Here is a 12,551-nt window from a genome sequence, read left to right as displayed (position 1 = left end):
AGTTGTTTAGGTATCGCATATCGATCAATACAGTAGCCCCGTTAGGAAAACATGTTTTCACACCTTATCGCTTGATAACAATAGGATTATTATTTTCGGAGAAAAGGCATTGTTAACAGTTTCCCCCCCCCCCCCCTCACATCAAACAGCAATTTTTGGACAAAGAAAAAGACAGAACGAACTACGCTGAAATCATTTTATTTCACAAGTAAAGTGTGATCACAAATCAGTAAAACAGTTTACATAGAACAAGATCAATTTATCCATAAAATAAACAAATATTTCACAACACTAACAATGTTAAAATGTTGTCTGACAGCTATAATCCGTCAATCTAACGATCGTTTAAACTAACGGTAAGTATCTGACAATTATAATCGGATTGTATGCAACCAGCAATAAATTACAATTTTTACAACGTGAAATATTTTTATGTCCTTTTGATACGGGCGATTCGCTAACATTTCCACATGCGAAATGTCTGTTTTTGTGAATTCGCTAACTTTTCGACACGCGGAAATATTCACTTATACAGTACTTCTAGTTTAAATTTGGTTTATTATCCAGATTTCAACACAAAAAGTACCACATTTGGTGCTTGGGTACTAGGATCTTTGAAATTACAAAGTGGCTGATCATTTCGCACTGTTCTTTTATTTCATTGATTTAAACACCACAATACATCCATGGTTATCGCCCTTCTTACCTTGCAGCTTGCCAAGTGGAAGACTGCAGAAGAAGTGGCCGCTTTAATTCGCTCCCTGCCAGTGGAGGAGCAGCCAAAGCAGATCATTGTCACCAGGAAGGGAATGTTGGACCCCCTTGAGGTGCATCTCCTCGACTTCCCCAACATTGTCATCAAGGGCAGTGAACTCCAGCTGCCCTTCCAGGCCTGTCTTAAGGTAATCAGGTGAAAGTCAGAGCTGCTGTGTGTGCTATAATTTGAGCCTTAATCTGTGAAAATGGGTTTAATATATGTTCATAAAGGGTTGTCCCAGAATTTCAAGGAGAACACTGTTTTTTTTTAAGTTTTGCAATAAATTTTGCATTATTGAAGATAGCAACTTGATATTTGGCATGCATGTGTATCTCATGGAGCTGCACATTTTGAGTGGTGAAAGGTCAAAGTCATCCTTCAAGGTCAAAGGTCAATACATCGCTTCAAAGCGGCACAATAGGGGGCATTATGTTTCTGACAAACACATCTCTTGTTTTTCTGGGGAATGTGTTGTCCCTGATTAGCATGTGCCGAGAGCATAGATTATCTGAGACAACACTTCACACACAAGCCCTAAACCCCATTTTATAAGAAAGAGGCTCATTTTTAAGTTGTTTGGTAATCTGAAGTTTACAGGGCCTGTTAAAAGTTTTTTCACCAATAATAAACACAAGGTCCACAACTACCAATGCTTTCAATCTTAAACATAGTTTCTTCTTTAAAAATAGGCAAATCTTAAATCTTTTTACACGTTTTGACTTTGATTGGTTTAAACAGTATTTATTAATATAATGACAAATTTTAGCATGACATGTGCAATACATTCATACAATAATGGATAAGAAAACAAGTTACTGAAAAATTATATGAATTCTTCTCCTTGACTTTGATTGAATCAACATTTAATAATATGACAATGGTGGAAAGAGTTTGTGCCAGTTTGTTAGCTCACCTGAGCTTCTGTTGTTTGTTAGAGCTTGTATGCAGGCCTAAACTTGTCCTTCTAACAACTTAACCGCCTAAACCGCATATCAGTTTTAATATCATAAATACGTTACCTGTTATCTCTAGCCTAACCCATTTCCAAGGGAGTTATTTCATCCGGAAAATATTCAAGCGCTGGGAATCGTCCACCTCTATAAGAATCCAAATCAGGTTAAACATAGTACAATGCAACCTAACAGGAAACCAAGAACCACAACTCATCTTTCCTTTCCGGATAAAACCATGTGCACGCCTATTTTAGGCTCAGGACTTATGTGTTCTTTTCACTGTGTTTTTGGCGGAGTTTAAAAGGATAAAGTTTATTTATCTTTTATTTGTATCATTCGGTTTATATTTCTATACTTTTTGTTGCAGTAATTGTCATATTTCTGCTTTTGCTGGGTTTCTTTGTTTGCATCGTCGCTCATGTACATGACGTCATGAGCACGTGAACCACGAGGAATTCGTACCTATTCCCCAATAAGTAATTGAGGTCAATTGGACAGCGTTCTTTGTGTTTACATTTTGTGGTTTAACTTTTTATTTGAATTTATAATCATTAATTTGTTTTTTGTAGGTTCTTTCTGTTTCTTTTATTTCAGAATGAACTTACATGATAGAGGTTCTTGTGGTCATATCAAAGCAAGGTGGGATTCCCACGATACTTGCTTGGCATGTACCGGTTGCACATTTAATAACAAATGTGCGGTTTGCGATTTGTGGGCTTACGACGTATGGACAAAAGCAGGTCGCCGGAGGACGTCGATCAGCCGCAAAGGCAACGAACCTCCATCCGACGTTGATTACCCGGTGACTCCACTGGTCAAGGATGACCAGCGGTTTTGTCAGTCACCGGGTACCGGGCAAGATGGTGTTGTTGTCAGTCGATCGTCATCAGATCTTATGACTCACACCATGCATACCGGCGACATTGATCATGGAACGACTGGATCAATGTCAGACCACATGGCAGCCGCCATTCTACGGTCTTTGTCCGGTGACGTAACCGGTCATAATATGACCGGCCGGTCACCGGTCCGGTCACCGGTCATGTCACCGGTCCGGTCATGTCACGGTCCGGTCCGGTCACCGGTCCGGTCCTTGATCACCGGTCCGGTCACCGGTCAACAGTCATCAGTTGGGCCTGCCACCGATAACACCAATCGCCGGTCAAGAAGAACTCGGTCTTCATCATCGGCGTATTCTTCTACATCCGATTCGTCGTCGAATACATCGTCTTCATCAAGGAGTGGACATCGGACACGCTCTTCTTCGTCGAGCAGTTATCATCGTCGCGGCGCTCATAAGCGATCACGTCGTCACTCACGGAGACGGTATTCCAAAAAATCTCGATCTCATCGCAGCCGATTCACATCTCGACAGCGCAGCCGATCCAGATCTCGACATTGCAGGAAACGAGGACGTCGGCAACGTTCCCGTAGACAGCATCGGACTTACCATACGTATAGTCGTTCACCATCGTGTTCCGTTATGGAATCGCATGTTTCCATGCCAAATGTGTCGGTTCCAACGTTGACTGCCACACGTATTGCATCTTCAGGAGCTCATCTCACTACTACGGCGTCAGTGTCAACACCACGGGTATCATCTACAGTATCTAGTCGTACCCCCTACAGCTACCCTGTCGAATCCTGATACACTATGGATACAGAATTCGGCGGGACATTTTGTACCGGTCAATGCTGATAATTTACCTTCTTCCGGTTTACATTATCAGTTTACTGACGTCGGGGATGATCATTCGCTGTTACCAGACAATTACAATCCGGTACAAGATATTCTCACTTCTGTTCCTGCTGATTCTATACAAACCGCTGGTGTTGTAGAGAGTGAGGCTGATTCAGATGCAGAATCTAATGTTGAGACGGATCAATATTTAGCTCCGATTGGTCAGATCTATGAACTGATGTTTCGTACTCTTGGTGAAGATTACTGTCCAAGACCTGCTGAACTGTCTTCAAATGCGACGATTTCTGTGACAGAACAACTTTTTCGTACATTTGATCCCAACAGGGTTATTAAGTCGACGGCTCGTCCTGACCCACGACTTCCCATTGGTTCTACTGTTCTATCTGTTCTTCAATCATTGGAATCAGCTAATAAGACTATTCCAAAACGAGGAGAAACATGGAAAATTCCTAAGGAACTAGCTGATCCAAAACACCAGGAAGGTAGTAAAAGTTACAAACCTCCTGTACCACATGCAACATCTGGGTTGGATTTTTCAAAACTTCCGGTTCCAGATCCGGACATAAGCAAGCTATCTCTTGTAATGCCAAGTGGTTCCAATTCAGTTTCTGTTCCGTTTTCAATGTTGGAAACTTGGGAAATGAGGGAACGTAGATCATTAGGTTTGACTAACCAAATTGACTTCATGCTAGCGACAATTTTACAAATGGTGTGTGATTGGTCGGAATTTGTTCCGGAGGAACTCCATGATTTGTTAATTCATCTCTCACGGACCACACTGGCCTTATCTCACACTTCTGCTTCTTCAATGTCCGAGATGCTAAGGATTCGTAGAGATCTTATCCTTACTTCTTTACCTAAAGATTTTCTGTTGGAACCTGGTATGAACTCGCTCAGAACAGCTCCTCTCACATCAGGGTTTCTTTTTGGTGGAAGGATACAAGAAGCAATCACAGCTGACAAGGATGACCAACTTCATGCTTCTTTAGCTAGAAACAACTCTGGACAACGCCAAGGGGTCTTTAAGCATCCTGCTTCTAGGCCACCAGCAGTTCCAGCATTCAAGACGGCTAAGAGAAATAACCTTTTCTCTAAAAAGCCTTCTTTTAATCCACGGTCAGGTCCTAATAGGCAGTCTTCCTATAACAGACCTTCTTTGTCACACAAGTCTTCTAATAAAGATTCTGGGAAAAAGGGCAAACCCAAGCCGGGACAGAGGAATTTCAAACCTTCTACCGGCAGGGGCGCACCTCCTGCTTATCAGCCCTAGGTCCCTTCCCTTTCTACCGCCACAACCTCCGATGCCGGAAATACCAGTCGGGGCCAGACTTTTCCACTTCTCAAATCGATGGCTTCAAATTACTTCAGACGCATGGGTTCATTCTCTTGTGACAAAAGGCCTGACTTTTCAATTCGAAAAAAGGCCTCCACTTTCTCGCGTCCCTATAGAGCTGGTATCTCGGCATCCACATATTCCAGAGTCCATTCTCGGGCTCTTGGAAAAACAGGCGGTAGAAAGGGTTCAAGATCCTTATTCTCCAGGATTTTACAGTCGTCTTTTTCTTGTTCAAAAGAAAAATGGTTCCTGGAGACCAGTAATAGATTTAAAAGTGTTCAACATGTATCTCCTCAAACCAACTTTCAAAATGGAGACTCCTTCTTTCATACGGGAATCCATCAAACCCCTGCACTGGGGGGTGTCTTTGGATCTGGAAGATGCTTACTTCCATGTTCCTATACATCCCAACTACCGAAAGTACTTGCGATTCGCCTTTCAAGGCCAAGTCTACCAGTTCCGGTCTATGCCTTTCGGGTTGGCGACAGCCCCACGAGTTTTTACCAAACTAATGTCGGCAGTCGGATCACACCTCAGAGTTCACGGGATTATTCTTCTTCAGTATTTCGACGACTGGCTCTTACACCAGCTCGATCGTCAATTGCTTCTGTACAACCTAGAATTCTCTTGGAAGGAGCTCCTCTCGTTAGGGCTCCTTCTCAATGCAGACAAATCAGACCTCATTCCTTCACAGGACTTTACGTTTGTGGGAATGAATTTCTTGACCCACATCAATCGGGTCAGAGTGTCTATTCAACGTATATCAGACCTTCTAATGAAGGTCAACTGGGTTTTGTCCCAATCTCATATAACAGCTCAAGAATTCCTCTCTCTCAACGGTATCCTGAGCTCAGTAGCAGACTTTGTGCAGTTGGGACGTCTCTTCCTACGTCCTCTTCAGCACTATCTCTCAGCTTGTTGGAAATGGTCTCCAGGCAATCTATTAACACAGATTCCAATTCTTCCCTCCTTAAGGTCTCATCTTCAGTGGTGGCTAGACGAGGAGACTCTGTTGGCAGGAGTACCCCTTCTTCCCCCGCAACCGTCATTATATCTAATAACGGATGCGAGCAAGGAAGGGTGGGGTGCTCACCTGGAACCTCTCAGTCTGATAATTTCAGGGTTGTGGTCTCATCAGGAATCTCACCTTCATATCAACAATCTAGAAATGCGAGCAGTATTTCTAGCTGTATCTCATTTCCAATCACATCTTCGAGACTCTTGTGTGATGGTGTCAACAGACAACACATCTGTGGTGGCTTACATCCAGGCACAGGGGGGAACACATTCTCAATCCCTGTATCTGGAAACCAGAAAATTACTTGTTCTTTGCAAAACACTCAACATTCATCTGCTGGCAAAATATATACCAGGTCGCCTCAACGCCCTGGCGGATGGTTTGTCTCGCAAACACCAGTTACTTCCATCGGAGTGGACACTTCATCAAGAAGTGACCAACCAGATCTTTTTCAAGTTCGGTTATCCCCTGGTCGATCTATTTGCAACCAGACACAATCACAGACTTCCTCTGTATGTGAGTCCAGTTTACGATCCAGCAGCGTGGGCAATCGACGCGCTTTCGTTCGCATGGGACCATCTGGACGCTTACGCCTATCCCCCACCCATTCTAATTCCCCAAATATTGGGGAAAATCAGGGTGAGCTCTTGCAGGATACTCCTGATTGCCCCTTGGTGGCCCAGAAGATCTTGGTTCAACGATCTTCTCAGTCTCCTGTACGATTATCCCAGGAATCTTCCTCACAGGTCAGATCTTCTGACTCAAAGCGGCAGACTACATGCGGACCAAAAAATGTTCCACTTACACGTCTGGCCGTTATCAGGCAATCTTTGCAGAAGAAATGTTTTTCTGTCAGGGCTTCAACCCTCGTTGCTTCGGCAAGGAGAAAATCCACCAGAGCAGTCTATGATGCTCGTTGGAAACTCTTTTCCAATTGGTGTTTTTGAGGGAAAATTAATCCCCTCAATTCCTCTGCTAGACGAATAGCGGATTTTCTCATTTATCTTTTTGATGATAAGAAACTTTCTCTTAGTTCCATCAAAGGATACAGATCTATGATTTCGCATACATTGGCTTTCACTAAGTCTTCACAAGTCTGTGCTGATCCAGCTATTTCAGAACTTGTTCGAGCTATGGAACTTAGTCGTCCTGTATCTCGTACACTTGCTCCTAAATGGGATTTAGCTTGTGTGCTTGGTTCCCTTATTAAGGCTCCCTATGAACCTCTTGATCAGGCTTCATTACAATTCCTAACATGGAAGACCGTTTTCCTTCTTACTATGGCTTCAGCCAAACGGAGAAGTGAAATTCATGCTCTTTCTATCGAGGATAGTCATCTTCGTTTTGACTCTTCTGATGGTTCTGTTACATTGTTGTGTCAGTCAGGATTTTTTGCTAAAAATCAACTCCCCTCTATGGCTTCCAAACCCTTCAAAGTTCCAAGTCTATCTAGAACTTGTGGACATGAAGATGATGATAGACTCCTTTGCCCGGTCAGGGCTTTGAAGTTCTACCTTAAAAAGGTAAAGTCTATTCGAGGTTCTCGCAAGAGACTTTTCATTCCATTAAAAGGGGGGGGCGATGTGTCTGCGGCTTCTATTTCTCGTTGGATAGCCTCGACTATAAGGAAAGCTTATTCTTCTCTTTCATCGAGGGATTTATCCCTGTTTAAGATAAGACCGCATGAATTAAGAGCTCTTTCGGCTTCGTGGGCTTATATTAATCAGACCCCACTATCTGAAGTGCTTCAAGCTGCTTTCTGGAGGAATCCGACCACCTTCTCCTCTTTTTATCTTCGTTCTCTTGAGTGCCAACAAGACAATTTGTATAAGTTGGGTCCTCTTGTAGTGGCTCAAACTGTAGTTTCTTCTATGGCGTAAGTACACTGGTGCCATCAGAGAATTAAGTACTATACTGTACTAACAAAGATTATAAGAGGACTTGATTCTACTATCTCTGGCTGTAAACCCTCTATATGGGTTTTGCTGTGATGGGAAAAAAAAATATGCGAACCTTCCCGCCGCAGCTGCAAAATCAGCTAGAGATAAGAGGTAACGTATTTATGATATTAAAACAAATTTTCTTAAGTAAAATTCATTTTAATTATTAAATACTTACCTGTTATCGGTAAGTCCCACCTCCCACCCCGCTCATCGCCTTTTTATGTTTGCGTAAAGGAAAGATGAGTTGTGGTTCTTGGTTTCCTGTTAGGTTGCATTGTACTATGTTTAACCTGATTTGGATTCTTATAGAGGTGGACGATTCCCAGCGCTTGAATATTTTCCGGATGAAATAACTCCCTTGGAAAGGGGTAAGCTAGAGATAACAGGTAAGTATTTAATAATTAAAATGAATTTTACTTATAAGAAAATTTGTTTTTAATGCTTTCTTCACACCTATTATCCAGGGGTGACTCTTGTTCAAATTCTTTCAGTACGCTGCATAAGAAGGTATTATCATTGTCATGTGGTCTTCTACTAAGATTGTTCAAATCCAGTGATTTGTTTCACCCAATTGGGAACGGGTCCGGTACCCATGCCATTAGGAATTGTTCGGGTTGTGAAATCACCAAATTGGGGAAAAAATGAGTTGCAAAATCTTCCAATTGGGAAAAATCAAGTTGTGAATTGTACCAATTGAAGAATGGTATTTAATGACTTTGTTTAACTTTTGTCAGCTTTAAATGACACAGGAAAGCAACATAAACTTATTCACAGTCTTGAACAAACAACAACATGCTATAGGAACACAGATGGTGTTGTAATTAGTTGCATAATTTTACCCTTTTAAATTGCTGAATACAAGATGTGCATTAATCCTGCTGATTCAATTCTCTTTATTGTAAATTAAATCAACAATCAAGTATAAAGAAAACAACACAATAAACAACCCTCATACGTCATTCAAGTGTACATGAAAGTGCTTACAGTGTTTTTTCATTTAAAATCGGGGCCGGTATCCGGCCCCATTCGCAATGGAAAAGAGTATGACTCAAAAAATCCCAATTGAGGATTAAAAAAATCATATTTTTCCAGAAATTGGGATGGGTCCTGTTCATTTTGGGAAAGGGTCCTTAGTTCATTGGGAATGGGTCCGTTTACCGAACCCGTCCAAAGAAGGGAAAAAAACACTGTCAAATCAAGCCACTGGGGTTGAACATGGCCATTAGGGATTACATGATTTACAAATACTAATGCAAAAATATTTTTAAACAGCAAAGCCAAGAGGTGTGGATGACACTGTACACACATGCATTAAGCCTGTGACGACACTGTACACACATGCATTAAGCCTGTGATGACACTGTACACACATGCATTAAGCCTGTGATGACACTGTACACACATGCATTAAGCCTGTGATGACACTGTACACACATGCATTAAGCCTGTGATGACACTGTACACACATGCATTAAGCCTGTGATGACACTGTACACACATGCATTAAGCCTGTGATGACACTGTACACACATGCATTAAGCCTATGATGACACTGTACACACATGCATTAAGCCCTGTTTGATCCTAGAGCATGGCTCACTTTAATTATCCCTTTTCCTCTCAGGAGCAAAGTGAAAATGGCTATGTGCAGACAGCATAAAACCAGAACAGCCTGCGAGTAACTCACAGTCTGCTCAGGTTTTATGCTGTTTGCTGACCCAACAGTATCTAAGGGTTGGAACTGAAGCCATGAATACTTGAATCTAGTAAGAAAGGTCTTTAATTAAATTTTTATTTCTATACGTATCCAGAGCTCCAGATAAGGATTTGTGAAATTAGTAACGGTACTGCCACTGATAGAAAGAAAAGGAGTAACGCTGAAAATCAATTAGTACCTGTTCTTTCATATCCAAAAATACAGGTAGTACTGTACTACCCTTGTTCTTGGATATTGAATGGTGTATAACTGACTTTACAGAAACATATGCAGCAATTATAATAAATAAATTTAGCTTCTTAAACAGTTACTTTATTAGGTTTTCTATTCTGAATTATGATGCAAATACAACTCCACATTAAAACTCATGACTTAATACTATTTCTGTATTTTTTATGCTCCTCGAAAATTTATTTTGGGGGGAGCATATAGTCGCCGCTTCGTCTGTCCGTCCGTGTGTCCGTCGTGCACAATTTTTGTCCAGGCTATTTCTCAGCAACTAATGACTGGAATTCAATGAAACTTTATGGGAAGCTTCACTACCTAGAGGAGATGTGCATAAATCAGCGGGTTCTGATCGGATGATGTTTCACAGAGTTACGGCCCTTTGAAATTTTTGAAATTTTCCATTAACTGTTCATATAGTGCAATTCTTGTCCGGGCTACTTCTCAGCAACTAATGACCAGAATTCAATGAAACTTTATGGGAAGCTTCACTACCAAGAGGATATGTGCATATTATCAGCGGGTTCTGGTCGGATGATGTAATGGCCCTTTGAAATTTTCTATAAAAAAATTCTTGTCCCCCCCAACTACTGTGCCCTCAAGACGTTTCCTTTTATCTGAATGTATAGTCAATATTGTGACAAGAAAACCTTTGGGGAGCATCACCCGTCTCCGACAGTTTCTTGTCTTGACAAGCAATACCAGCCAACTAGTAAGCTAAGTAAATGAACACTAATGTCACTGTCTCATCTCAAAAGAATCATTGCTTTAGCCGTTAAATGTCAAATCATATTTGTTTTTCCAATCTTTCACAGTTTTTGTTTGGATCCGTTTCCCATCGTGTTTTCTAACGTTTTTAGCCACCGATGCAATCAAATCGTTTAATATTGGGGCAACAATGTCTTTTTCTGGGTTTACAGATTGAATGTCAGGATGGTTAGACGACCGTATGTAGCCATTATATGACAACAAAGTGTTGTTTTTTAAACGGCTTTCGGTTAAGTCGGCCTTCCCTTGCGTGCAGACATATTGTATTTGACGGGTTAACGAGAAACCGGAAATCACGCGACAGAATAGAAATAATATTGGAACCTAGTGTACAACTTTTCAGTAATTTAAATTAACAAAAAGCGCCGTTGGGTTAGAGACCAACAAATCAAGCCGCGCTGGCGCAGACCTAGTGTACGGCCAGATTTTGTTCGTTAATGCATAAAAGGGTTATTAAAGTCGCAATTGTACGTCCAGTTTATAAAAATAAATGTGTAAACCTTCATGAAAAAGCAGTATTTACGGCTGTACGGCCCTTATCTGGAGCTCTGCGTATCTAAGTGGTAAAGAGTTTTACAACAAGATTGTTATATATGATACCCTGACATCTGTAATGGGAATGTTGCAGGTGGAGAAGTTTGGAGACCTGATCTTGAAGGCTACAGAACCACAAATGGTGTTGTTCAACCTGTATGATGACTGGCTCAAGACTATATCTTCATACACTGTAAATGACATTTATGTGATCGTAATACAGTATCATGAAATTAAATTAATGCAGTTCACCAATTAATATAAAATCATTTCAGTTTAGTCAGGTTGTTACATTTAATTAAAATAAAATTGTCTTTGTTTAACTATTCAGCGTTAGTTTTGATTAAGTATTTAGATATGAATGGAACACAGTTACAAAATAAAGTTTGACTTGTCTGTAATTAAATGATAGACATAAATTATGACCTACATTATTTGACAAATGCCATGTGAAGTCAGAACTATACCCAATCAAAACAATCTTTAACAAATATGATATGCAAGCTAAGGGTATCATGTTAACATTTTTTCTGAACGTTTCAACAAGATCAAATAATCAAAGCATTGCCATTTTATCAGTATTCCTTTATCATTTTAGAAGCATCAGTGCCATCAGTGTTAAGAAACTGAAAGTATTCATACTTTTCTGAGGTTTATTCAGTTCACATCTGAATTGCACAATTATGTTGAAGATGTTATCCATCTATATATATTTTTTTGATAGTGTACAAAACTATTTGAAGAATAGTAAATTTGGTTGAGTGTTAAATTACCAATTGTTTGACCTCACTTGCCTGTGCAGGCATTCTCTCGGCTGATCCTGATCCTGCGTGCCCTGCACGTGAACAATGACCGCACAAAAATCATCCTGAAACCAGACAAGACGACCATCACCGAGGCACACCACATCTGGCCCTCTCTCTCCGACGAGGAGTGGATGAAAATTGAAGTCCAGCTCAAGGATCTCATTCTGGCTGACTACGGCAAGAAAAACAAGTGAGTCTTGTGATCAGTGTAAAACTCTTAATAAGCTGGAGCTTTGTTCCTTCTTCAGCGAGGGACAAATTATTGGCCTCTATTCTCAGATTTTTTTTAGGATGCAATTTATCACAAATGTTTAAGTAAACCATAGAAAATGAATCTTCTTTCTTGGGTTTTATTGATCAATTATTCCCATAAAGATTAAAGAAACTCATTTAGATCAACTGCATTAGATTGACAGAGATTAGATCTTGTGGTATCATGATCCCTTGAAAAAAAAACTTGATGTTGAACTGAATGATCTTTCTTATAAATGAATTTCAGGCCCTATATTCCTTAGGTGGCAAAACTTGTTTTTCAATATATTGTGTTAACACTTGTTACATCACGTTTAAAAAAAAATTATAACAGTTTTATTTTATTTTTTGATCTTGCATATATATCTAAGTTGTTTGTCCTCTAATTGTACAAAACAATTGAGAGTTACTCGTCCTTGTGTATCTATCCGGATGATAATGGAAATGGCTCAGTGTCAAGTTGCAAGTTTGAAAAGTAATTACATTGTGGTGTATTTCAATTTCGGAGTTCTTATTCTCCTTTATTGCAGGAATAATTAT

The 12,551-nt window shown here is 40.4% G+C and overlaps 1 protein-coding gene across 1 annotated transcript in view; it reads left to right on the top strand.

Annotated features, from left to right (window-relative positions):
- LOC127834580 (pre-mRNA-processing-splicing factor 8-like) overlaps positions 1–12,551 on the top strand; it is a 99,372-nt gene that overhangs the window by 82,273 nt on the left and 4,548 nt on the right. The window contains 3 exon segments of the mRNA XM_052360575.1: positions 714–902; positions 11,048–11,146; positions 11,756–11,949. Coding sequence (XP_052216535.1) covers positions 714–902; positions 11,048–11,146; positions 11,756–11,949 — 482 coding nt within the window.

This window comes from Dreissena polymorpha, chromosome 1, assembly GCF_020536995.1.
Source record: "Dreissena polymorpha isolate Duluth1 chromosome 1, UMN_Dpol_1.0, whole genome shotgun sequence".
Classification (NCBI taxonomy): Eukaryota; Metazoa; Mollusca; class Bivalvia; order Myida; family Dreissenidae; genus Dreissena; species Dreissena polymorpha.
This window is presented reverse-complemented; position numbering and strand designations above follow the sequence as displayed.